General features: G+C 38.5%; 3 protein-coding genes across 6 annotated transcripts; 1 reads left to right on the top strand and 2 right to left on the bottom strand.

Moving 5' to 3' along the window:
* The first annotated feature begins 65 nt into the window (after positions 1–65).
* LOC125575162 (synaptonemal complex protein 1-like) lies at positions 66–5,640 on the top strand. 4 transcript variants are annotated; one of them, XM_048761555.1, is made up of 19 exons: positions 66–295; positions 418–602; positions 703–752; positions 1,063–1,270; positions 1,360–1,485; positions 1,561–1,659; positions 2,120–2,796; positions 2,883–3,131; positions 3,213–3,341; positions 3,450–3,518; positions 3,599–3,709; positions 3,902–4,009; positions 4,088–4,198; positions 4,278–4,364; positions 4,444–4,539; positions 4,638–4,745; positions 4,822–4,905; positions 5,003–5,058; positions 5,308–5,640. In XM_048761555.1, the coding sequence occupies exons 1-19, from the start codon at positions 117–119 to the stop codon at positions 5,318–5,320; spliced, it is 2,745 nt and encodes a 914-aa protein (XP_048617512.1). In that variant the 5' UTR covers positions 66–116; the 3' UTR covers positions 5,321–5,640. The 4 variants fall into 4 exon arrangements, with proteins under 4 accessions (XP_048617512.1, XP_048617515.1, XP_048617513.1 ...); XM_048761558.1 differs by having other exon boundaries at positions 5,286–5,640; XM_048761556.1 differs by having other exon boundaries at positions 106–338.
* An 866-nt stretch (positions 5,641–6,506) lies between these two features.
* On the bottom strand, positions 6,507–7,738 carry BNAC06G38680D. The gene is made up of 2 exons (XM_013794538.3): positions 7,196–7,738; positions 6,507–7,093 (listed from the first exon to the last, which is right to left on the bottom strand). Exons 1-2 carry the CDS (start codon positions 7,415–7,417, stop codon positions 6,653–6,655), a joined length of 663 nt encoding a protein of 220 aa, XP_013649992.1. The 5' UTR covers positions 7,418–7,738; the 3' UTR covers positions 6,507–6,652.
* A 16,436-nt stretch (positions 7,739–24,174) lies between these two features.
* LOC106357330 (putative pumilio homolog 7, chloroplastic) lies at positions 24,175–26,982 on the bottom strand. The gene is made up of 6 exons (XM_013797010.3): positions 26,847–26,982; positions 25,613–26,750; positions 25,362–25,524; positions 25,113–25,276; positions 24,652–24,907; positions 24,175–24,569 (listed from the first exon to the last, which is right to left on the bottom strand). The coding sequence occupies exons 2-6, from the start codon at positions 26,734–26,736 to the stop codon at positions 24,465–24,467; spliced, it is 1,812 nt and encodes a 603-aa protein (XP_013652464.1). The 5' UTR covers positions 26,737–26,750; positions 26,847–26,982; the 3' UTR covers positions 24,175–24,464.
* Between the last annotated feature and the right edge of the window lie 1,017 nt (positions 26,983–27,999).

Raw genomic sequence — 27,999 nt, 5'->3', positions numbered from 1 at the left:
TGGAGGAGATGGATTCGAAGAAGGAAGAGTAAACGCATAGTGGTTTGGTTCAAGAAACAAGCCACGGGTGCTTTACAAAGCTTCACTGGATAGATCACTAGAAGTGGTTATTGGAAATGTCCATAGCAAGAACTCAATTGAGTGGTTATTGGACCGGTCTGGGCCTCTGTGATTTATTTAATTTCTTATTAAACCGGTTTACTGACGTCAGCAAACGCACGGTGTCAAGTTGCAAGCCACCGGTGCTGAAAAAAGCTTCATTGGGATATGAGTGGTTATTCGACCGGTTGGACCGGTCTGGGGGCCTCTGTGATTTTATTTAATTTCTTATTGAACCGGTATGCTGACGTCAGCAAATCCGCGTAATGACTATAAATAACCTGACGGGACGGAACTTTATTTTCTGTTACATCTCAGGGAGAGGAGGAAGCGCGGGAGAAAAGGCGATTTCGAAATGCAGAAGCTAGGGTTTCCAGCGATGAAGAGCTTGGATCAGATGCGATCGATGGCTGGATCGGGGAGGAACCTCGCCTTCTCCTCGCGTCAACAACCTCACGATTCCGTCTCTTCCGGAAACTTCTCGAATCTCAAGTCTACGGCAGGTTCGCCTCGATTCGACGATTTTCGTTCCGATAGTTTCTCTAATCGCGTCGTTTTGACGATTCGCGATGTATCTCCGTTTCTGTTTTTTTTTTTGTGCAGAGAAACTGGTGAAGGAACAGGCGTCGATGAAATCCGATCTCGAATTGGCGGTATTTCGAAATGCTATCCCGTTTTCTTCTTACGTTCTGCGTCTTTTACAAACTTTAGAGTTTGATCGATGTGTTTAAGAGGTATGTATGGTGGTGTTGCTATATAGTTCGTAGTTTTGAGCCGATATGAGCAGGAAGACGCAGATCTCTCTTATACGCTACAACATTTTATGATGTATTGATAGATTCGAGTTATTGCTATATATAATATCTCAAGAAATGCATCTGAACGGACTTTGATTTAGGATATTTTTCATATGATGTATTGCGAGAAATGTATTTGATAGAGAATGTTTTTCTTTGAATCCAGAACTCTAAGCTGAGAAAGTCGATGGATCATATAGTCGCTTTAGAGGAGAAGCTGCAGAACGCTTTCAACGAGAATGCTAAGCTCAGGGTGATGCAAAAGGAGGATGAAAAGCTTTGGAGAGGGATGGAGTCCAAATTCTCTTCGACGAAGACTCTTTGTGATCAGCTTACTGAGACTCTGCAACACTTGGCTTCCCAGGTTCAAGAAGGTAATAAATAATAGATGCACATTCGAGTTGAATTCTTCAAAGTACTTCTGGTTTGTTGCTTTATCTGTTTTCCCAAATTGTCTCTACAGCTGAGAAGGATAAGGAGCTTTTTGAGTCCAAGTTCTTTACTAGTGCGGAAGTAATAGACTCTTTAAAGCAGCAAATGGGAGACCTGTCTTCAAGATTGGGTGTTGCTGAAGAAAACATCAAAAGCCGTAAGTTGCTGGTTTGTTTCAGACATGTTTTGTTGATTTTTATACATGGTAGTAACATTGAAGTCAAACATGCAGGGGAGAAGGAACTAGAGGAGCTCAAACTTGAGAAAGAACAGACAGAGAACTCTTATCTGAATGAACTGTGTAGAACCGCCAGTCTCTTAAAGGAGAAAGGTAAATTCCATCTTCTTTTAGCTTCACAAACCACAATGTCATTTCTCACATGCAGTATATCACATCTTAAATCTGGTTTGATAGCTTAGAAATGTACGCACACTCCAAGTAGGTTGAAAAAACTCAATGCCTGAAGAGTGTTGACTATTTAAATGGAAATAAGATAGCGAGTTCTTAGCTTGCACACAGATTATTATTTAAAGGAACACACTTTTGTGATGAAAAGTCTCGGTATGTATGGGATCTTAACTATACCTCTCTGAACGTGTTGTATACTTGTATATCAACTTGATCACAAGATTTTTTCTAGATTACGGGATAAGAATTGTATTTAATGTTGCAAGAAGGATATACACTACATACATGAAGCTAGAATTCTCTTCTTTTTTTGGACGTGCCACAGCTACATGATAGTATTGGTATTTGAATTAAAGCTTCTTGTCTTTCTTCTTTGTGGCAGATGCTACGATAGTGAACTCTGAAGCAGCTATAGCTGAAGCAAAACTCAACATTGAGAATTTAAACCTCCAACTTGAGAAGGTGCGTGTTGAGTTAACATCAAAGGAAGATGAGGCCAAATACCTTGTTGGAGTCAAGGAGAAGCTAGAACGAGACAAGATGGATATTCAGCTGAGTGCTGATAATCTATCTGAGAAACTGATCAACTCAGACCAGGAGGTCAAGAAGCTCGAGGGATTTGTACACTCTTTGGCAACCGAATTGGCTGAATTGGACAAGAAGAACTTGGCCTTCGTGGAGAACTTTGATAAGCTAAATGGTTTATATGGCACTCACCTTATGTTGCTCCAGAAGGATAGAGATATTGCTTCTGATCGTGCTCAAAGATTATATAATCAACTCCAAGGAGAGTTGTCGACTGTAACCGTCCAAAAAGAAGCTCTGCAGTCATCAGCCAACGAGTTATATGAACAAAAAGAGGAACTGAAGAAAGCCAAAGAGTCATTGGTTTCTCAACTTGCTGAGGAACGCTGCTCTGCAAAGCAGGAAATTGAAAAACTAGAGTCTGAAGCAAAATGTCTGGTTTCAACAAATTCTGAGACAGAAGCAGTATTATCGGAGCTGAATGAGGAATTAGAAGCATTGTCTGAAAATCTGAGGGCCTCAGAGAATAAGACGGTAGATATATCTTCCTTCTCTTTGTGCAGTCTCTATCAATTATCAACGCATAGTCTAAATGCTTAATCTTTTCATGTATCTCGCAGCAAGAATTGTTGTTAAAGCTTTCGACATCAGAGGCTGAAAGCAAAGAGAACTATGAGAAGCTGCAGGCTGATGCAGAGAGAAAGGCTGAAGAAATTGAGATTTTGCAGAAGGAGAGCGAGAGCAATCAGCTGCGTGTGGAGTCATTGTTGAAAGAGGTGAACCAGCTCCAGAGCGTTATTGAAGAGAAAGAGCTTCTTATCAATCAATGCAAGGAAAATGAGAAGAAGCTGGACCAGAAAACTAAAGAGGTCTGCGAAGATGTCTATTGGTTAACACTTTATGAGTATTATCCACCTTTTAGTACTCATCAAATATGAGCTCCATTGCAGGACAAGGAGCTACTTGCAGCTGCTGAAACCAAACTTCTAGAGGCGAAGAAGCAATATGATCTGATGCTGGAAAATAAACAGATGGAATTATCTAGACACTTGAAGGAGTTATCTCAGAGGAATGACCAGGTACTTATATATGCTTGAATAGTATGCAGAGGATTTACTTAGAGCCCTTAATTGAATCCAAATATATTACCCAAGAAATTGACGTATAAGCTATTCTGATGCCTTTAGGCGATTAATGAAATCCGGAGGAAATATGATGAGGAGAAGCAGGAGATTATTAAAGCTGAAAAGGAAAAGGTATATGCTGACAATCTTTTATTGCAATCGACAGAGAAATTATTGATCATGGTTTTGTGGTGCTTTTGGTTCTGATTCAGGTTGAGAAGGTTATCAGAGAGCTATCCACTAAATATGATAAAGAACTTTCTGACTGTAAAGCCGAATCAAAGCATCAATTGCTGTCCATTCAAGAGGATCATGCTTCTCTGGTATAGTAATCTTCACTTAAACCTGATATTTCTGAACATCAACGAGCATGAATAAGCTTATACATGTGTTTAGTAGCAGAAGATGCACATACGAGAACCAAAGTCCCTTTTCTTTTGCCTCTCTGTTTGTAAATTCGACACTGAGCAGGTTTTCAAATAGCAGACAGTCTGATAAAGCTGCATGTTCTGCAGATACTCACTGTTCGTGAGGAACATGGAAATAAGGAGTTCAACCTCAATGCCAAGCACGATGAGGAACTGAGACAAGCTCAGATTCAGGCCGAAACTGAATTGAAAGAGGTACCAACTGGCAGAATTTGATAGTTCCATAGGATTATGGAGACTCTGGTATTCAAGTGATTTAATGCTATCATGCAGAGGGTAACAACAATCAGGAACGAGCATGATGCTCAACTGAAAGCACTTAAGTGTCAGTACGAAGATGATTGCAAGAAGCTGCAAGATGAGTTAGATCTTCAGAGATCAAAAGTTAGTGTTTATCAAGATTCATTATAGGATGCACCTTTTAAGGTTAAAACGTACTGACGTAGATGAGTTATCGTTGCAGGAAGAGAGGCAAAGAGCTTTGTTGCAGATGCAGTGGAGGGTGATGAGTGACAAAGCTCCAGAAGAGCAAGAAGTGAGCTCTAGGAAGGTTAGACCACGAATCAGTTTGATCCACTGAAATATAATACTTTAGAATACTGTATCCACGAATCAGATTCATCTTGCAGGAATACTCAGTCTCATCTGTCAAAGTGAGAGGCTCTCGTCCTCCTATTAGCAGAAAAAGCCAGCATACAACAGTGATGCTTGATGAAGATGAACAGGTAGGAAATAAAACACCATATTTTTTGTATCTTGTTTCTGCTTTTGTCAAAGTCTGCACGTATAATGTATACAATCCTCTCTCATGGATGAAATGCAGGATTCCCCTTTTGTAAAGGAAGCAGAAACACCTGGGACAAAGATGCTAAAGAAAGTTGAAAATACAAATACAAGAAGCATAATGAGCAGCCAAAAGCAACATAGCAAGGTAAAAACATTGATAACTACATTTGACATCAGCTCCCAACCTCATCATCTGTTTTTTTCTGGGTTCAACTTGGCAGGTGACTCGTCGTGAACATGAAGCTGAAGCGAAGGATGGGAGGACCACTAAGCGAAGGAAAACAAAAGGCACAGTCATGTTTGAGGTAACCTGTTCTGCGCCGCCAGTAACCCTCAGATATTCTGATATATTTCAACAGCCATCTTCTGTGAGTTGAGATTCACCTTTTGTTATGGCTACAGGAGCCACAGAGGCGAACGACCCGGTTTACACCAAGAGCTAAGACCACCCCAAGAAGGTAAATATTTGGAAATGTATAAATGCCACCCAAAATAAATTAGTGCTGAAGCAGGATTGGTTAACTATCACTCAAGTAAACTAGTCTCTTGCTTTCTATTGACTGCCCTTTCTATACTAGAACATATATTTCAAGAGTTGAAGAAGAGAACATGAATATGAGTGGTAAATGTTAAGGCTAGGTTTGTACAGTGAAACATTTTTTGCCAGTTTTGAGGTTTAACGCAGTGAATGTCTTGGACATGTGCAGGTGGCAGCCATAAGCAGCCATCCACCACGGTCTGCAAACATTGGAGATCTGTTTTCAGAAGGCTCTCTCAACCCCTACGCTGATGATCCATATGCATTTGACTGAGTAGAATTTAAGCAGCAAAGCTCGGATCATAAAATCGTGTCCCTCTTCTTTGCTACACTATGGAAGTTAAATAAATGTTGCTCCTCACACCCACCCTTTGTACAGACGTGTGTTAAACCTATTGCATCAAACTTTCTCATTTGTTAAATTGGGTGTGTGTAAGGTTGTGAAAGTTGAAGAACTTGTCACTAGTTGCCGAAATACAAAACCGTATCTTTGATAGTTACTCTTCTACGATCCCAAAAACAAACGCAGCTAACTTTTTGTTGAATTTGAGCAGTTCACGTTATAAAAAGCAATCGAAATCTTGTCAAGCAATCCCTTTATGTTTCCTTTGGAGGGAATTCTTGTTTGAAGATCTGCACTTGTTTTACCTTATAAGCGGCAACAGTCATGCGTTATTATTCACAATTCACAAACTATGGTTGTTTTGATCATTAATCTGGAATTTCGTCAGATGAGTTTATAGTATGAGTTTGTAAATGTTAAACATTTTTAAGCTAGGTGAAGAATTAAGCAAAATGATTTCCCAATAACCAAGCCACAATTATTCACCGCCAATACTATAATGACAGATTATGTTTTTCAACGTAGCTACATTTTCAAAACCTTATTACACCACACCACTAATCTTCGTCTGGTGTTTATACGTCAGGTTGCATCTTGGTATTGTTCCCCCTCCCCCCCAACCTGTTAACAATACAGGGCTTCTTCTTCTCCGGTTTATCATTAGTTCTTGTGGTAAAATATTCCCTTACCTGAATCTCTCTCTCTCTGATCATATTATTTATACGATATGTTTGAGCTTTTAAGTAAACAAATCCTATCATCCTCAATTTATAATCCATATATTTGATTTCAAGACTTGTCAATAGTTTTACAAAAAGGCATCGTGGCCTGCTGCTACTGAACCATGATCTTGGTTTATAACAGCTTTATAAATAATCTTTTTTTTTTATCCTCCGGTGATATTATCGATAGTGACAACACTCAGAAGTTAACTTGACAAACTCTGGCATATCATTCCGTGTACGTGTTATCTCAAGTACAATTCAATGCAAATACTAATAGGTTGAGAGATCTAAACCATGAACTAAGATATGGAATATTCTTCGTAGAAAGCATAAAATAAAACTTTTGGTACTTGGGAGTGTATATACATAACATTCTCCTTTATCTTGTCTCTTGATCGTTCATATTATTCCGTACAAATTTCATAGATCCAGTAACCCTGAAGATACTAACACAGAAGCCTAAGCAAATTCGATGGCTTAAATAGTTTAGTAGAGCTGTGATCATGTGGGTGCATGAACTTGCAGTTGGGACAAACAGGAGTTGATGTGCACAACATAACCAGCATGTGGCATTTCATGCACACTTTTGTTACCATCTCTTGCTCCTTGTGATCATCATCATCACCACCTTCAAAAGCAAGCCATGACAATGATCGGTTTAGTCCTGTCCCAGTCGTGGTCTTCTTACTAGGGCCTGTCAAATTCTTACCCTTCGAAGATGGCACGGTTTCATTGTGATTTGAGGATTCCTCTATTTTCTTTGTGGTATTTGTAGGTGAATAAGAAGGTGAGAGGTTCAGCTCAAGGTCTAGGCTCATCTTTGGTCGCTCAACAAGCAGTGAATCTTTGGGGTATGTCCTTTGATCCACAGATGTTTTGGAATAGCCCTGATAACATAAAAATTCATGTTTTAGATGCATGTTTGTTTGCATATAACATATATATTGACAATTACAAAAAAAAAACTGAACACATATATGAATATATACCTTAGTTTCTGTGGTTAGAGGAGTGTGGAGTTGAAGTTCAAAATCAAAGGTAACTGATCTCATACTCTCTGAGTTTGATCGTTCACTGAACATGGTGCTCTGAAGTTTTCCCAGTGATTGATCGTCTTGTTTGATCTTCTTGAATGAATTGTGAAATTCTTCTCCATAAGCTGTGAAATCTCTCTTTCTAGAGAAAAGGGTTCCTTCTTGTCGAGAAACCATTAGCCTCAGTCTTTATTTCCACTGAGTAATTTATGCTTACAAGGGAAGTTTAAACTCTCTCTGATCTTATGAGGAAATGAGCAGATAGACTTGAAAAGTATGTAAAGGTCGTCTCTATTTATATACATGTAGGAAAATCTTCAGGGGAGTTATTGTCTCCACCGGTTCATATGGAGTAATTGAATTAGATACCAATATAAGAATTTATTAATGGTTGATCAATTAGATACTCTTGAATAAAAAATATAGTATATAAATATTTAGAATTTTCAAAGATTTACTAGGCAATAAACGTGATCTGCCGACTGCTGCATCTTAATTTGGATTTTTGGAGGAATAAAAAAAAGAGAGGGAAGTAATGTGAAGTATGATGTGTGAGTTCCAAGTTGGATGTCTTCAATAACTCCAACCAGTCTCATTTAAATGCTTAGATGTGAAGTGCTAACCGATTTCTCTTTCTGGTTTTCCCTTTCTCATCTACCACCACCACCATCATCATCTTATTGTCATCACAAATCATCTTTAATTACTTCATGTTCTTTGATATATTGTTAAAATCTAAAAAGGATGAAACAGATTGTTGGTGAAGTCATATGGATGTATATATGTATCATGAATGTATGCATGGTGATAAGAATGGTGTATATGAAGGAAGAAGAGTTTGGAAAAATGGAGAGGTCAATAAATGGAGAGACAATAAAGACAATTAAAGATGGGAGAAGGGAGAAGGGGAGGTTGATGAATTGATGAATGCCGATGCAACTTTAATACTCACATTAACTCCATCTCCCATTTTTGGATATATAACACAAAATATACGCATTACTAACCAACCTCCCTCACACAACTTTATTATAGTTCTATTTCATTACAAACAATTTAAATTAGCCTCCTATGTTCATATGCCAAGTCAGATTTATGAAATGGGATTTACTGGATATTTTTTAGTCTTTGGATGTCTCCGGATTATATAATCATGCGATCCGTGTCATGGGAAATTGTTTAATATAATTAAATAGTGTATTTATAAATTATAACTAAAATAATTAATGTTTTGATATTTATACACTTCTTTACCTTATGAAGTTTGTTCTTTACCTCATGTGGCATGATTGCACTTATAGATATGTTAAGTCTTTGGACTCCAAAAAAACAAAAACAAAAAAACAATTTCAATAACTAAAGCTTTCAACGGCCTCCTATTACATGTCATGTCATGAGCTTGGCTTCCTCGTTTATATTTCGGCTGTTTTGGCTAGTTTCCTCATAAATTCTTTCTTTTTCTTTGTAGTACAGAAGTTTCCTCATAAATTTCCAACTACTATATTTTTTCTTCTTAATTTGAAACGATACATTTTCGGTGTGTTAAGTTGCAAACGTAGTGTAGATATTTCTGTGTATGTTTTACATAGAATATAAACATAGCTTACTATTTTCTACAAGGTAACTAAAATTCCTCTCTTAGTAGTACCCGATCATTAAGCACTAATTACACCCACAACAAACAAACAAAAAGCACCTAACTAAGTCACATTTATCAAACCGAAGTACCTTTGTGAATCACTTCTCCACTAATGATATTGATAACTGCGGGATATTGAAAAAAAAAATCTGTTAAACCCAAAGAAGGATGTATAAAATGGTGTTTTCGAATGACTACTCAGAATATGAATAATGTCGAATTATACCTAAACGATAAGTTGCACACGATGTCTATAGCTCGATCTACTTATAACTCGAATCTCACTCATAGGAAAATGTATCGAGATATACATGTATATTTTGTTTAGTCTTTTTAACATGATCATGTAACTGTAAGCCATAATAATTTCCTTTTAGGGTAAGGGTGATCGTGCATGTCAAACTATGAACCGGAACGCATAAGCCATATTTTTCTTTTAGGGTTTCATATATTGATTGTCTTTAACTTTGTGAATTAAATTACTAGACAGAGTGTGTTTTTAGAAGACATCATGGGTGCAACTGGATTGTATTTTCTTTGGAATATTATCTTTTTGAATGCTTGTTTTTTTTCATTCCATATAGGTTGTATAACTAGTAAGGCTCTGGAGGACCTTGGCTTTTACCTTACAGCCAAATCTCATCAAGCTTCTTCCTTTGTTTGCCGGTGCAGTGGTAAAGACTTATCAAACCCCACCTTGGGGCCAGGAGAGACCACTTCCACGCTCCTCCTTCGTTGAGGAGAAAGTTGGTCAATTGTTTGTCTCCTCCATGAGAGGTTCACTCTGTCCGGATCCAATTCCGGTGAATTTAACCACTGTCCTAACCGTTTTGGTGAGAACCAAGGTTTTGAAGTGTCTGCCAAAGTCACAAGTTAAGGTGACGATCCTCAAGTTAGAAGCTTTTGAAGTACGTTGGGAATCCTTTGTGATTCTGTCCGCAAGTGGCTCCTTCGAAGACTTTTCTAATACTTTATCAACCTTGTCAAAGCTTGTGTACCTATCCTTCTATCGCTTTAGCTGTTTTGCTGTTGTAGCTACCAGGCTTGCACATCGGATATGTCCAATGATGCGTTCTAGTCATGTAACCGATTAAGCTTATAAATGAAGTTGTGTTCAAAAAAAAAAAAAACTGAAAGGAATAATTATTAATAGAATTTTTGATTATCTATATATATATATATATTGCAAAATATAAAATCTAATAAAATACCCTTGGTAAAAAATACTAAACTTGAGTAAAATAATAATTGTCATTCGTTTTTTGAGTCTGTTATATAATTTTGATGATACTTTAACTAGTAATAGATCAACAGATCAACACACAAATATAAATGCAATTGCTACAATGCAACACTATTTTTTTCTATATTAAACTCTATTTTAGAATGAAATATATATAAAAATAGTGTTTCATAGGTGATCTAAAACCTTTAAAGTTTTAACTCAGGACAAAAATAAAAAAACTGTGAAAATATATAAAATATATATAAATTTTACATTCATATATAAAAATATTACAGTAAAAATAACGTACAATAAATTTTCAAAGGATGGGAGAACCAGCTTTTAAAGCTCCCAACATCCGATCCTCCATGCATGCAACTACAATTAAGATCCATGTCTCTTCTCTTCAATTTAATTCGTACTATAAACTTTATTTCATAAATTAAAATATATACTTTTTTATAAAAATTGTATGAAAGCTACAACGAATTATGGATAACCTAATAAACCTACACGGTTAGATGGAATCATAATTCTAAGTCTCTCAGTTAATATAATTATTTTCTGACATAAATTAGTTGCTATTTCCTGGTGGAAGAATTAAATAGTCAGTACTTGTCTACCCGTTTCCATTAAATAATTGTGAACCGATTATAAATGCGGAATTCAAGTATATGCATTGATGTATATATCTACTTGTCAATTTAACATAAATTTTATCATACATCTATCAAACCATATGAATTAAGAATGCGTCAGCCCATTGAAAAACATACTAGTTCGTTTAACAAATTTATATGTTAACAAAATTAACAGAATTTTTGTACGTAAATTACCAAAAAAAATTATATGTATTTTGATTTTCTATTCATAAGAATCGTTCATTTTGTTTACATATATTAAAATAAAACATATTGCATATTCCAATTTTTATATATTTCCATGTAAACTTAACAACAACAAAATATTTTTTTGGTGCGAAATGTAAAATATTAAAAATAAAACAAATAAATAATAATATAAACGTCCTAAACATTTTATTTTTTATTTTGATTACTAACCTAAACGTCCTAAACATATAAATCTAAACACTTCTATAAGAAAATAGGGTTTTGCAAGAATCAGTTATGGCATGCTCTCATAACGCCCAAGGTTTTGTGTATGCGGATGGTTCCATGCAAAATGTCACAATATTTTTTACGTCCGCATAGATCAAAGACTTCTACGTGCGGCTTTTGAGTTTTGACCCTTTTGTGCTACCAGAAAAAAAAAGTCGCCTCGACTCTAACGGTAATGTTATATCCTGTTATACGATCGATTTATGTTGAACATTAATGTAAGATATAGTCAACACCATATAATAAAAACATCTAATGTAAAGTTAATACGAGTAAACAATTAATTTGTTTGAAAACAAATTGCATGTGACGATGAACATTAAATAGGGTATATGTTCTTATTGATTACGGTTGATTTGCCCAAGAATTAGGTTTGAGAAGATGTGTTCATAATTTGAAATAAATGCATCACCCATAAATTATGTCAAATAAATTTTAAATGCAAATGGAAATATATCTGAGTGCCGGAAGAACGTAGATATGCTATATATAAATCATATAGACTATTTGTAATCATCCTCGTCATTGGATTATATTTATACAAGGCAGGCACACTATGTAGCATATTTTAAGTTCGTGTACTTATAGTCATCGTGCTATATTATAAGGCTACAGAAAAGTTATTAGACAAAAAATTATGTGTCTTGATTTAAACGGATTGAAAAAAGGTATAAGGAGTACTAGTATATAATAACGCAAACATAATCCGATACCCTGTCCTCTTTGTAAATTTGATTTTACAATTTACATTGTTTTAGTTCGAGGAATTTAATTGGATTAATGCTTCTTTTCTTTTGGGATACACGCCCGATCGTGCATGGTTTTATATTAATGTGAATGATAGGGATTAGGGAGATTTTTCGTTGGGATAGGGAGAGTTAAGAGACTTAAAATAGGCTAAACCTGTTTCAACGGCTTCGTTTAAATTTTATCCCCTAATAAGTCTCCATCTTTACAAGCTGCTAATTGAGGTAACCATAACATTTGTTAATTGGACAGTTTTTGTGTAATGCCTTTTTATTTTGTTTTCCACAACTAATTTTTAAAGACTGCAAAGCCGTTTTCACAAAAAAAAAACAAAAAAAGACTTTAAAGCCAATGAAAGTATTGAGAAAGCAATTGAGTTAATGAGAATTAAATTATGACTGGGCCAGGTACAGACATCCAACTTATAGATTAATCATATCTAGACATAAACAAAGCCCATATAATTGTTGAAAGCAAATAGAGAAGCAATTAGTTGATATGTGTTTCAATTTCCTCTTTTCAATTTTTCCATAATCTCTCTTTTGGTAGCAAACAATACTATTGGACGTAGTAAACGGCAAGCAATTAGTGGATGTATACACAAGGACATGCGTTATTTAGTGGCTGACAACACTATAAGCTTTCCATGTAACTCCAGTGGACAAAATCGATATCCTTGCATGCTACAGCGCCGGCTCAAGAGGGAGGGCGAAAGTCCGCGTCTCACCCTAGAATCAAACAAATTTAATAGTAAAAAGACCCCCAAATTTTTTTTTATCCAAGGACCCATAATTTTTTTTTAATCAGCTATAATGCATAAAAAGATATTGTCCAGGGGACCAATAAAAAGTTAAGCCGGCTGCTATTCTCACCATCATCATAAACATTTAATTTACTGTGTAAATTACTTAAGAGCATCTTTATTGGTGTCCTTATACAGAGTCCTAAGCTATATTGGACTGATAAATAAATGAAAAATGCAGAAATTACAATGAAACGAAAGTCATTTGTCCTTAATTAAGAAGTTTTTTGAGATGGTGATACATGCTGAGAATCAGGCAAGACAAAGGATCGACCAGAGGTTCAAGAACTCGGACTGGACAGATCGGACAGTTGGCTATGGGCGGCTAGACGGTTGCGATGGAGAGGGGAGTGACCGATCTGGTTCCTGAAACAGATGAGTAATATTTTTATGAGTTTTTCTATGGATTTAAAATGATGAACTGAAAGAAAACTAAATGATGAACTAAGAACAGAAGCAAATATGACTTTTTATGGGTTTTTAAATTGAATGGAACTCTAGAACTATATGATGCAAGAATGAACAAAGTAAGAGAAGGATAGAGATATGGTGGATGGATCCTTGTTGCTGGATGTGTGTCTCTCTCAACAAGAACAGTGGATGGAGGTGGATAGATATGGGATTTGGCTTGCTGGATGTATATCACTCTCAAGACAAATCGATGGGTGGAATGGAAGTGAAGAATCGCCACAAGCTTGGTGGTTTGGAGCTTGATAAGACTCGGCTGCTCTCTCTGTTTCTCACAGGGAAAAGACTTAGGGTTTCTGAGTTTGCAAAGGCAAAATTATTTCATAAAAGGTATGGCAAAAATCGCCTAGCACATAGAGTTATATAGGGTTTTTCCCTTATGGGTCTCAAAATAAAAAGGTCTTAAAACATGCTGGCCAAAAATAAGGCTGAAACAAAAGCCCAAAGCCTTAACCAAATAAATAAATAAAAATAAAGATAAACCAGACAACTGGTTGTCGGTTTGAGAAGGCCTAAACCAGAATTCATAGTATGCTTGCTTGTTGCCTCGTTAAAACCTTTCGGGAAAACCCAGTGGGACAAAACCCGATAAGGAAAAAGAGTACAACATCATACCAATCCTTCTGATGTCGGCTAGTTCTCAGAACCATGAAGAGTTGGAGTGGATGAAATGGAATTGGGATCTGGTCCAAGCTCGGATGTGGAAATGAGACGTCCGGCTTGGTTGAGTCTGAACTGGATCGGGCCGGTCGCGTCCTGAACCTCTGTTGGGCCGGCTTGATCTTGAATCTTCAACTGGACCATCTCCTCAATCAGCAGCTGGTCCTGGTCAGTCTGTCCATCTCGATCAAGGATTTGTGGACAGCCTTGGTGAAACCTTCTCGCAAAGCCCTGGTTCCACTCTGGGTAGTCGGACCGCGTCTAACTATGGGAACCTCTACTTGGATGGCCTCATCATTCCCTCCCCCTTGAAGAGGTTCTGACCTCAGAACACCGTCATCTGCAAAATCATCAAAGCTATCTGCATGGAAAGGAGACAAATCCGAGACATTGAAAGTATGTGAGAATTTAAATTCAGCCGGGAGGTCAAGGATATAGGCATTATCGTTGATCTTCTTTAAAATGCGGAATGGTCCTGTCCCACGGGGAGAGATTTTGGACTTCCTGGCTTCCGGAAACCTCTCGGGCCGCATGTGTAACCACACCAAGTCTCCGGGCTCGAACAGCACCTCCTTCCTCTTCTGGTCATACTTGGCCTTGACCTTAGCCGTCTTGGCCTCTATCCTCTCCTTAACCTTCAAGTGCATGTTCTTAACAAACTCGGCCTTACTGGCTCCATCACGACTGCGGTACATGGCGCTGGGCAGTTCGGTGAAGTCTAAAGGAGTCTCTGGCTGAAACCCATAAACAATCTCAAAAGGTGACAGGTTAGTAGTAGAGTGCCTAGCATGGTTATAAGCAAACTCAACAAAAGGCAAACAAGACAACCAATTTCTTAAATTCTTACCGACCGTAGCTCTCAACAGTTGAGAGAGTGTACGGTTTACTACCTCAGTCTGGCCGTCGGTTTGGGGATGACAAGTGGTGGAGAATAGCAGCTTGGTTCCCAACTTGCCCCATAGTGTCTTCCAGAAATGGCTGAGGAACTTGGTATCTCGGTCAGACACAATGGTTCGAGGAACACCATGTAGTCAGACCACTTCTTTGAAGAATAGGTCGGCGGTCTGAGTAGCATCATTTGTGGCGTTGCAGGCTATGAAATGGGCCATCTTGGAGAACCTGTCTACCACTACAAAAATGGAATGCTTGTGGTTTATCTTGGGTAAACCCAGCACAAAGTCCATAGAAATGTCTACCCAAGGGTGGTTAGGAATCGGCAATGGCATTTGTAAACCGTAAGGATGTGACCTGGACTTGGTTTTAAGGCAGGTAGTGCACTTGGCACATATGCTCTCCACGTCCTTCTTCATGTTTGGCCAAAAGAAATGTTCAGTTAGGACACTCAAGGTCTTGTCCCGACCAAAGTGCCCCATGAGGCCGCCACCATGGGCCTCCCGAACCAGCAGTTCCCTCATGGCTCCTTTGGGAATGCACAACCTCTTTCCCTTGAACAGGAACCCTCCATGCTGGTAGTATTGTCCGAAAGCTCCCTTCTCAGTGTTCCTGAAAGCCTCATTAAAATCAAGATCAGTGGCATAAGATTCTTTAATATGTTCGAAACCCATGATCTTGGCCTCCATAGTCACAATGAGAGTGTGTCTCCGGGACAGTGCATCGGCCACCACATTGTCTTTGCCCTTCTTGTACTTGATCACATAGGGAAAAGTCTCCACGAACTCGAGCCATCTGGCGTGCCTCTTCTTGAGCGTGGTCTGTCCCCTCAAGTGCTTAAGTGTCTCATGATCTGTATGAATAACAAATTCCTTAGACAAAAGGTAATGCTGCCAAGTTTCAAGGGACCTTACTAGAGCGTATAGCTCTTTGTCATAGGTTGGGTAGTTGAGGGCAGCTCCACTCAATTTCTCACTAAATAATGCCACTGGTCGGCCTCCTTGAGTAAGAACAGCTCCAATGCCTGTACCTGATGCGTCACACTCAATCTCAAAAGTTTTATGAAAATCAGGAAGTGTAAGAACGGGTGCATGAGTTAAACTATATTTAAGCTTGTTGAAAGACTCCTCTTGGGCAGGGCCCCAAACAAAGGATACATTCTTCTTGATCACTGAGGTCATGGGAGCAGCAATGGTGCTGAAGTCCTTGACAAACCGCCTATAGAAGCTGGCTAGGCCATGGAAACTTCGGACATGCCCAATAGTGGTCGGCGTGGGCCAGTCTTGGATGGCCTTGATCTTCTCCTCATCGACCTTCAAACCCTGTGAGCTCACAACAAAGCCTAAAAATATTAACTGGTCAGTGCAAAAGACACACTTCTGGAGATTGGCAAAGAGACCTTCCTGCCTGAGCGCCTTTAGAACCTGTTCTACATGACTAATGTGATCGGATAAGCACTGACTGTAAATCAATATGTCATCAAAATAGACAACCACAAATTTACCAATGTAGGGCCTTAGAACCTCGTTCAAAAGCCTCATGAAGGTGCTAGGGGCGTTGGTAAGACCAAATGGCATCACAAGCCACTCATACAAGCCTTGCTTGGTCTTAAAAGCAGTCTTCCACTCGTCACCCTCCTTCATCCGCACTTGGTGATATCCACTCCTAAGATCAATCTTGGAAAACATGGTGGAACCACTCAGTTCATCTAACATATCATCAAGTCTAGGAATGGGGTACCGATATTTTATGGTGATGTTGTTGATGGCTCCAGTCAACACACATACGCCATGTACCATCCTTCTTAGGCACCAAGAGGACGGGAACTGCACATGGACTGAGACTCTCTCGAATGTATCCCTTGTCCATAAGGTCTTGGACCTGTCTCTCCAGCTCCTTAGCCTCATCCGGATTGACTCGATACGCGGCTCGGTTTGGAAGTGGGGCGCCGGGCACAAAGTCTATCTGATGCTCAATGCCTCGGAGAGGTGGTAAACCGGCTGGTATCTCCTCAGGAAACACGTCCTTGTACTTGTCCATTAGCACTTGCATCTCAGCTGGGCAATCTGGTGCCTCAAAACCTGCAAAACAACCTTCCTTGAAGAACATTAGTAGCACCTGTGTATCTTGCTGTAACGATTTAATCACTTTACTAGAAGAGATGAAAAGGTTAGTTTTACTAAACAGCCCAGACTGGTCCATGGCTCTCTGCATCTCGTAGACCTCTTGGGGGCTGAGAGGAGCCAGGCTGTGCTTCTTGTTGTTGTGGATGAAGTTGTAGGTGTTAGTCCTTCCACGGTGAATGGTATCCTTGTCAAACTGCCAAGGCCTTCCTAACAGCAGATGTCCGGCTTGCATAGGAACCACATCACACTTCACCTGGTCCTGGTACTTACCAATACAAAAGGGCACAACAACTTGCTCCGAGATTTTAAGCTCCGTCTCATCATTGAGCCATTTAAGCTTGTATGGTCTGGGGTGTGGCGACTTTGCTAGCCCTAACTTGTCAACAAGGTACCTGCTGGCCACATTAGTGCAAGAGCCACCATCAATAATTAGACTACATACCTTGCCCTCCACGCTACACCTCGTATGGAAGATGTTCTCTCGTTGGACGGTCTCTGGATCAAAGAGAGCACTGAGAGCTCGTCTGACCACCAGTAGCTCACCAGTCTCAGCATAGTCCACTATCTCATCTCCTGATTCAGCCGACCCTACATTGACCTCGTCTTGGGACTCATACTCGCCGTCCGCCTTAAGGATCATGACACGCTTGTTCGGACAGTCCCTGGCGTAGTGCCCCTTCCCCTGACATTTGAAACAAGTAATATCGCGGGTTCTTTGGGCTGGAGTTTGTCCCTTACCTGGTTCGGATGAGCCTGGTTTGGACTGATCGGATTGGTTCTTCTTGAACCGGCCTTCCACTTCAACGGACTTGTTTTTCTCAGCTCCTTTGGATCCGGATGGAGCCCATGGCGTCTTGTTCCTGGCACTAGAGGCGTTCTTCCTCCTAATGTGCTGCTCGGCCTGGACGGCATAGTGGAGGAGGTCGTTGAAGTTGACGTAAGTCTGCCTCTCCACCTTGCGAGCGATGCGGTCTTGAAGGCCTTCTAAGAACTGTGCCATCATAACTTCTTCGGTTTTGCGCGTCCTGAGCTTGTTCTTGAGAGCCTCGAACTCTTCAAAGTATTCCTCCACGGTCCTAGTACCCTGAGACAACTTGCGAAAACATTTTAGTAAATCCCGCTGATAGTAAGAGGGAATATACCTTGCTCGGAGTTTAGCTCGCATCTCATTCCAAGTCTCGATCCTATAGACCCGGCCAACCTCGGCTACTTCCCTATCCCACCAAGTTAGGGCATTGTCCGTCAGTTGGGCTGCGGCTAGGGCGATCTTCTTGGCCTCAGTATAGCGGTAGTACTCAAAGATGTACTCCATGCGCTTCTCCCATTCAATGTAGGCGTCCGGGTCAACCTTTCCAGCAAAGGTTGGTGGAGTGAGTTTGAGATCCTTGCCCCCTTGCCAAGCGACCTCCTCATCCCGGAATCTCCTACGGATCGGGCTACCATCGCCTTGGACCCGATACTGCCGCCGGTTCCCACGCCCAGCCCGTTCGTTCCGCGGCTCGTCCGGTTCGGTACGGTCAGTGTCCGAGTTGTCCTCACTGGATTGGGATTGTTGCTCTTCTGGAATGGGTCGGTTTCTCCTCCTCGGCGGTGGAGCGTTAGCTCGGTTCCTCCCTGCTATCTGAGCCAGCTGCTCAGTCACCGTAGCCAGTGCGGCTTGGAGTTCAGCATGGTTAGCCAACAGCTGAGCATTGATCTCGGCTTGTGTTGGGGCTCCATCTAAGTCTCCCATGTCTCCTGCGACCAAAGGAGAAGAAAGAACAAGTGATTTGCCAAGAATTCAAAAAGGAATGAAAGAAATATCTAACTAAGGCATGCAATGAATGCAAATTTTTTTTTTTTTTTGAAAAATGGAAAGGAGAAATCGAAAATTTAAAAATATGGAAAGTACAATAATTTTTTTTTTTTTTTAAATAGGGAAAACTTGAATTGCAAGCCAAGAAAAAAAATTTAAATGTAATTAAATGAAAAATCTGACCAAAAAGGAAAGTAAAAATCGATGGATGCCAAAAACAAGTTAACTGAATGAAAAATGCACAGACATGGATCAAAAGTTATGCAAACAAAACAAGTTTTGAACTCGCCAAGAACAGCAAGAACAAGTGCAAATTTTTTTTTTTAAATAACAAAGGTAAAAAGGATAGGATACAACCGTAGGTGTAGGAGCTTTGAGCTCTGATACCAAAAATGATACAGGCTGAGAATCAGGCAAGACAAAGGATCGACCAGAGGTTCAAGAACTCGGACTGGACAGATCGGACAGTTGGCTATGGGCAGCTAGACGGTTGCGATGGAGAGGGGAGTGACCGATCTGGTTCCTGAAATAGATGAGTAATATTTTTATGAGTTTTTCTATGGATTTAAAATGATGAACTGAAAGAAAACTAAATGATGAACTAAGAACAGAAGCAAATATGACTTTTTATGGGTTTTTAAATTGAATGGAACTCTAGAACTATATGATGCAAGAATGAACAAAGTAAGAGAAGGATAGAGATATGGTGGATGGATCCTTGTTGCTGGATGTGTGTCTCTCTCAACAAGAACAGTGGATGGAGGTGGATAGATATGGGATTTGGCTTGCTGGATGTATATCACTCTCAAGACAAATCGATGGGTGGAATGGAAGTGAAGAATCGCCACAAGCTTGGTGGTTTGGAGCTTGATAAGACTCGGCTGCTCTCTCTGTTTCTCACAGGGAAAAGACTTAGGGTTTCTGAGTTTGCAAAGGCAAAATTATTTCATAAAAGGTATGGCAAAAATCGCCTAGCACATAGAGTTATATAGGGTTTTTCCTTTATGGGTCTCAAAATAAAAAGGCCTTAAAACATGCTGGCCGAAAATAAGGCTGAAACAAAAGCCCAAAGCCTTAACCAAATAAATAAATAAAAATAAAGATAAACCAGACAACTGGTTGTCGGTTTGAGAAGGCCTAAACCAGAATTCATAGTATGCTTGCTTGTTGCCTCGTTAAAACCTTTCGGGAAAACCCAGTGGGACAAAAATCGATAAGGAAAAAGAGTATAACAGCATACCAATCCTTCTGATGTCGGCTAGTTCTCAGAACCATGAAGAGTTGGAGTGGATGAAATGGAATTGGGATCTGGTCCAAGCTCGGATGTGGAAATGAGACGTCCGGCTTGGTTGAGTCTGAACTGGATCGGGCCGGTCGCGTCCTGAACCTCTGTTGGGCCGGCTTGATCTTGAATCTTCAACTGGACCATCTCCTCAGTCAGCAGCTGGTCCTGGTCAGTCTGTCCATCTCGATCAAGGATTTGTTGGACAGCCCTGGGTGAAACCTTCTCGCAAAGCCCTGGTTCCACTCCGGGTAGTCGGACCGAGTCTAACTATGGGAACCTCTACTTGGATGGCCTCATCAGATGGTCCTTAGTAACAGCTGGCGATCTTTTTTCTTCCTCCTCCTCTGATGATTTAACAATGGCGTTTTATCTATCCATTTCTCGAAACCCTTAAACCCTTCTAAAACCATTTAGTGAAACAGAAGTAAGAGAGAATCATCTCATTCCACGAAAAGATTCGATTCAGGTATTAAACTCTCTTACGGAACCAAGCCATAGGGTTGATGAATTGCTTTCTGCTTTGCTTAAGAACAATAGCTCACATCTTCTAGTCAATGATTCATACGATGTTGGTGTTTGGAGTGCTCCAAAGGTTGAACAAGCATACATTTTAGATATGGATTCGGTGGAGAAGTTGGCTCAAAAGTCAGTGGAGGCTATTGATTTAGTTGCACATCAGCTGTTTGATCAAATGTGTTTAAGAGGAAGAAGAGAGAATCAGCAGAAGATCGTGAGTAAAATGCTAAAGACATGGAAATTTAAGTTCAAAAGAAAGGAGTTGACTGGAACCAGGCCACAACTTGACCATAATAATCAAGGGTCACATGCGAACATTGGAGAATGCAAAAGGTGTTGATGGGAAAGGGACTCTCGGGTTTATCTCTTTGTGTTAGAGTGTGGGAACCGGGTGCTGTCTTCGTTAAGCTAGCTAAGTGGAATAGATTGGAGACTTGTCATGTATATGGTTGGCCGATGAGAGTGATAGGTGTTGGTGATGTCAAGTTTGTCAAGAACCAGAATGCAAGTTTGCTATCTGTTGTGGGTGTGATGAACCTTGCTGGCCACGAAGTGCTAGAAATGCAGGAATGTTTTTATAAAACATGGAAGGATAAGTACAAGAAGATAGAGCACAAGGAATGTTCCAAGAGTTGGTTCGTTTTATTTTCAGAATCAAACGTAATACAAGTTTTGTTTCTTCACAAATTTCACCTTCTTCAACAAATGAATTTCACCTTCTTCAAGAAATGAATTTACCCTTAGGACCAACATTAAGTCCCACCAATAATCCTAATTTTCGTTAAAAGTCCTTAACATTGTCCTAAGCTAGAAATAATAATAAAAAACACTAAGGACCAAAAAAATAGGGACATGGATAATCATGTCCTAACAAGGTTCTTAAGATACGGGCATGACTGTGTGCCACTACGTAGACGGCTATACCAATGGCTTAACAAGGTTCTTAAGATAGGATTATTATAATTTATGAACTAGGCCGGCTGCTATTCTCACCATCATCATAAACATTTAATTTACTGTGTAAATGTCTTACCAAGGTTCTTAAGAGCATCATTACAGGAGGGACCCAAATTAAGTCCTTAGCATTATTATTGATTACCTTAGGGTTTAAGGACAAAGTTAAGGACTTTTGAATTTTTGTTGATTATTGGTAAGGACTTTTATGAGTCCTTAGAAAATTTTGATTGTTTATTTTAATAACTAAAATAAATGTAAAAGATAAGTTTTACATAAAACATATAACATTAAACATTGAAAACATAAAAGAAAATTACGAAGATGAAAAAAAAAATTACAAAGTTGAATAAAAAAAATTCAGAAACATGATAAACATTTTATTACATTAATAGAAACTTAAAAATTACATATTATTTTGAAGATTTCCAAATTTAACCCATATATGTTCGATCAAATCATTTTTTAATTGTTGATGGACTTGTCTATCCCGGACTCTTGTTCGTCGTTGAAGCGTATTACCGAGATTTGTAGGCATTTCGACAGAATATGTGAGGTCCTCATTTTGTCCCTGTTGAAATTCTAAAAAGTCATACTGAGTGTATGAATCTATTTCATCTTCGACAATCATATTATGGAGTATGATACATGCTCTCATAATATTTGCTATTTTGCGTTTATCCCATAAACTGGATGGATTTTTAACCACGGCGAATCTAGCTTGCAAGACTCCAAAAGCACGCTCGACATCTTTTCGGACTGATTCTTGGGTTGTAGCAAATAACAATTTTTTTGGTCCTTGTGGTAGTGAGATAAATTGAATAAAAGTCGCCCATTTCGGATAAATACCATCTGTGAGATAGTAACCGAAATGTTAGTCTGTTCCGTTGACAGAGAAGTTGACACCATCATCATCATCATCTTTGTGGTAATGATAATGGGAAGATGATGCCATTGAAAATTTAAAAAAGAGAGAAAAATTTTCAAAAGAGAGAAAAATTTTCGAAAGAGAGAAAAGTATTCGAAAGAGAAGAGAAGAGGGGTGATTCACATATTTTAAAGAGGAGACCATATCATATTTATACACAAGGAGTGCATCTTGTTGTTCTTCTGACCCCATGACAAGCAAACCTCTCGTGAACATTAGAAAATTCGAACATTACAAAATCTTGTGACTTTGTAGTACACCATGTGAAAGAAACAACCAAAAAATGCTTGTCACTTTACATAACCATACAATACAAGTCCATGGTAATTGAAACAAATACAAAGACATAACCATAAACATGTTTGTAGCTTGGTTCACAAGTTTTATGGTTTACATATAACACAAATACTCTCACCTCACGTTTACATAACCATAACCAACACTCCTAATAATAAGACTAAAACCAGAACCATTACACCTATTCAAACAACAATCATTCAATCACAAACAACAATCATTCAGTCAATTAACAATACAATCAAATCTCACAACGAGGTACAGAGGAGTGAGATTACCTTGTTTACAATCGATTCGATTGAGAGAAGGAGATCGTGATTCGGCGGATAGATCAGAGAAGTGAGGGAGAGGAGATGCGATACGCAGAGAGGTGGCGATTGTAACCGAGATCGGAGAACGCGGTGTCGAGGTCGGTGTCGTCTCCTGCAATCGCCGTCGCCAGAGAAGGAGAGAAGATAGGCAAAGAAAATGAAGTCGATACTTCAAGCGTTGTAACTCTCCCGATTCGGTCTTCCTCTCGGGTTGCGACGCGTGTCCTTAAGGACGGGCATTAAACGTCTACTAATTAACAAACGAAAACTTCGTCTCTAACTCACTTTTGTTTTAAAAATTAATAATTAGAGGTTAAGGACAGTATTAAGGACAGAGATAATGATGCTCTAAGATACGGGCATGACTGTGTGCCACTACGTAGACGGCTATACCAATGGCTTAACAAGGTTCTTAAGATAGGATTATTATAATTTATGAACGTGGCTAAAAGTTCGGGCTTGTGAGTCAGTGACTGTACAGTTCAGAGATGTTACGATAATGCTTTGGAAGGTTTTAAATATTTTAGTACCCGTGTTTTCTACCACAACCAATCAAACAACAATCTATAAACTTAATTTCATCGCTGGAAGAAAATATTTTCTTGGTTATTTTCCCTACTTTTTTTTTAAGGAGATGAATATAATCATAATGTTTTGAAGAAGAAGAGATGTGCCAAAGAGAAGGATGATATTTGCAGAGAGTGAAATAAACTGCAAATAATAAAATCCCTCTCATGATGGCGGATTGATATTTGCCACGAGAACAAAGCTAATAAGAATGGATCTTGCTGCTGAAAGAAGTGGCATAATGTTTCATTGTTTCTTCTACCAACAAGTCAACCCTCAAGGGTCAAGCTAACAAATAAAATAAAAACAAAAACCCGTTTTCTTTATCTATCTATATTATGTGAAGCAATCTAAACAAGAACTAGTCATCTTAGATTTCGGGAAACGTTAGAAACTAGATAAAAAAACGCTTACAGTGATGATTATATGATGAGGGAATAGATATATAGATACAGAGGCGCCCTCAAGTGTCCTGCTTCCAAAACCCTAATGCTCCTTATGTGTAACGGTTTAGAAGCCACATAATGAGCTTATTTAATAAAGCCCATCTAACATGTAAGCTTAAGCCTGCTGATATGAATGGCTCAAAACAGTGAATAATGAACTTTTACCGAATTAATACAAATAAGAATTTATTAAGAATTTATTCAAAGACTAAACCGGGTTAAGAAACACGGTTTGTTACAACATGAAATTAGCAGAGACAAGACAAAAAAACAACAAAAGAAACAACAGAACAATACAATAGAAACAAAGAAAACAACAATGAGAGCTCTTAATCTCTGGATCCAAGATCACACTGTGTCCAGAGATTATTATTCATAAGAACGAACAAAGCTTGATGAGTAAGAACAACAACAGATTCTTGAAATTACAGACTCAGCAGCATATTCTTTCACTTCTTCAGTAGATTCCTCGAGAAAATCCTCTTGCAATAAGGATTATTACGCAGAATCGAATGTGGCCTTATCACTTCCACAAGTGATGCATGGAGTGGACCCTGTAGATACGTTCAGTTCCGGTTTAAATCGGTTTAAACCAAACCAAACCAAAAAGACAATTAATCAACTTGGTTGGTATACCTTTGTGGCGGCAAGAGCCGCTTGGATGACGAAGTTGGCGTAAGGGTCTTGAAGAAGGTGATCAAAGTGAGGAACAGAGACAAGCTCACGCACTATCTGTGGACGACTCTCGGGACAATGCATGAGACATCTCTCTACCATGTGGCTACTAAACTTCTGCATGGATAGCTGAACGTAATGTCCTTTTAACTGAGCCAACATCATAGCTACCGCTGATGGAATCCTCAGTTCTATAACGAACTGCACTGCGTAGTTCCTGCAAAGAAAAAAAGATCATCCAAAAAGTTTTAAATTAAATCTTCGTGGCCTGTAAACATTTTTTGGGTTAATCTTAACAAAAAAAATATTTTTCTACAATTTATGGACCGTGCCATTTATATATAATAGTATTTTAAAAATTGGGAGTCAATGCTAATGTTTCATTGGGATGTGTATAGAACCGGCCAGCCTATCATGTTTACCCAAAGGGGTCTTGAGCAAGAAGGAGACTGTTTCTAGAGATCTCAGCGATCAGCTTCTCTCTTTGTTGCCTCATTGAATAAGCAATGCATTTTTGGAGCACACAACATCCATGTCGATGTGTTGCAATCTCAGTACAGAACTTTGTAGCTGCGTCAAAGATAAACTGTCCAAACCAAAAAAAAACATAAACGACATTTAACCTAATAAATATCAATAGTAACAAGAGAGTGAAGTTTATTTATTTCAACCTTGTTATCTTCAGTGCCAAGGCACTGCAAGCAACGTTGAATCACATGGTTCCCATTTAAATCCTTGATCAAATCAAGAAAACCAGGTCTCAACGCAGACTTCACCATAGAAACCTGCTTTCCTGTTCTGATAGTTTCCACTAATCTCTGAACAACTCGAGTACTACAAAAAAAAAAAAAAAAAAAAAACAAGATTTAAAACATTATCCTTAAAAATCAAAACATCATGTAATAATAATATTTTTAATTACCCGTATGCGTTGAGAGATATCCTTATAAGTTGACCAGGCTCAGCAGTAGCCACAAGCACAATCTGCGTCCTCTGCTCCTCAGTACAAACATCTAGAAGCTTCTGCATCAAGTAATTCCCAAAAGGATCCATCATAAGCTCAACCACATGAGAGATCACTTCATTGAATATTATCATGGCGTCAACAGGAGTTCCTTCATCGAATATCCTCTGTAAGAATCTACATCCGTGTTGGTCTTTAGCCATCAAGTAGACGTATCCTTGAATGTCACACACGTTAGGTAGACTCGTGTGACATATCTCTGTAGGATCAGACATCAATCCTCGAGTAACACCGGTTCTCTGATGGTCCATGAAGAAACTCTCATCAGAGGCAAATGGTTCGGACACTTTAGAAGCCTGAGCTCCTTGGCAGAACAATGGCAACATGTCTGATGATGTTGTTGTTGGTGTTCTGTAGTAAGCTGAGTGTTCTCTTGTTAACCCTCCTCCAAGATTCATACCTAACCCTAACATCTCCTGACCGTTGATGTAAGGACTGTTGCTGGTTGGGTAGCTAGGCCATCCAAATTGACGAGAGTTGGCTATGGAATCTTGAGTCTGATGACCAAACATGTCTCTCTTGTCTTCGGTTTGGTCGTTGTTGAACCACGTGTCAAATGGCTCCTTTTGCGTGTGGAAGAAGCCACCGTTGTTCCTCGGCTCATAGTGTGAGAAATAGAGTGGATCTAGAGATGAGCCAGTATGATTCGTCTCAAGAAAGGATGCGAGAGGATCTTCTTGGACGACATCTTCTTTGATTTTCATACGGTAGAGATCGTTGCACAGACCAAGATCATCACCGTTAACACTCTTCTCATGGTGATGATAAGTGAACGGAGAGGAGTGATTGTAGTTAGGGATAAGCCCGTTAAACGGAGGAGAAGCAGAGCTATCGTCGGAAGAGTAGAATCCGTTAGAGAAGGAGCTCGAGAGTGAAAATTCTGAGGAAGAGTTGAAAGAGAATCTGTTGTTGCTCGGAGAGAAGTCTCCATGAACGTAGTTTGGACGGGGAAGACTTTGGTTAGGAGAATGAGACGGTGTTCTTAGAGGAGATGAAGATTCTCGAAACTCACCCATCTTCATTTATATACTTGATTCTACAAAAAAACAAGAAGACAAAACAGAGATAAATATAAACAAAGGAGAAAAGACAATAGAGAGCATAAGCTAGTTTGGTTTCTTTACTGTTAAACCTGTTGTTTAGGCCATTGAAATGAAAGTGGGAGGCTTAATATCACACAGTGTATAGAGAGAGTGGTAGAATAAAGGGAGTAACGTTTCTGTTTTTGGGCTGTGTTTTCTCTAACAACTTTGGATCAAGTATTTTTCAAATCAATAAATAAGATCTCGTAGATATCTGTTTGATTTACTATTTTTGACATATACTCTTTTTTGATTTTGTAGTGTAAGACTAAATCAACAAATTCAGATTTAGACTAAATCTTCAAAAATTATCGTTATCATTTGAATCGGTAAACTTTCTTAAATTTCTTTATACTTTATTTAATTCAATTGCAAAACTAGTATATTATTTTGAAGCTACTTTTGAATATGTATATGAGCTATACACATACACAAAGTACATGTGGTAAATACTAAAATTATAAATTTGATGTAAAATAGTAGATGTTACATACTAAAATAATAATATCTGTTAATCTTTCAAAATCTTTGTTAAAGTTTTTGCTATATCATTTTCTAATTAGTCATACATATATATACTTGTTTTAAATACGACAAGATAAAAATATTCTTTTCTAGAAAAAAATAAATCAACTTCAAGAAAATACGAAACTTAATTTTTGGGTATATTTTTAGTATATTCTATTTAAGGCATTAGCCTGAATTATTATCCACAATCCGTGATCCTAATTTTTTGCAACTAAATTTTAAATCGCCAAAGATCATTTGTTTACTTTACACAAACGTATTGATTAGAGAGAAATAAAAGGGGAAAACCAAAACTGAAAACTTTTTTTAGGGAGTAATATAAATGAATTAATAGATTGACAAACAAACAAAATATAATGGATTAATGAAATACTTGAGCGCAAATTCTACGATAAAAGGGTTTAAACTGAATTCTATTGATAAAATATTGGGTTTTATTTTAAAGTCCATACTCAGAAAGAAAGCAAAATTTTCAATATATAAAACATTTACCGAAAAATTTAATATTTTCGTATAGGTTAACACGTAGATTTTGAGAAATATTCAAAAATATAAAAATATTGTTTTAATGAATAGTTGCATCTTTCACGAACATATGATGAATGTTAAAAAAGTTTGGAATTTTTGTTGTCTCCGTTTCTCTAGAGAATAACGATTTTATATTAGTTAATCCAC

This window comes from Brassica napus, chromosome C6 (assembly GCF_020379485.1).
Source record: "Brassica napus cultivar Da-Ae chromosome C6, Da-Ae, whole genome shotgun sequence".
Taxonomy (NCBI): Eukaryota; Viridiplantae; Streptophyta; class Magnoliopsida; order Brassicales; family Brassicaceae; genus Brassica; species Brassica napus.
The sequence above is the reverse complement of the archived record's forward strand: the minus strand, read 5'-3'. Positions and strand labels throughout refer to the sequence as shown.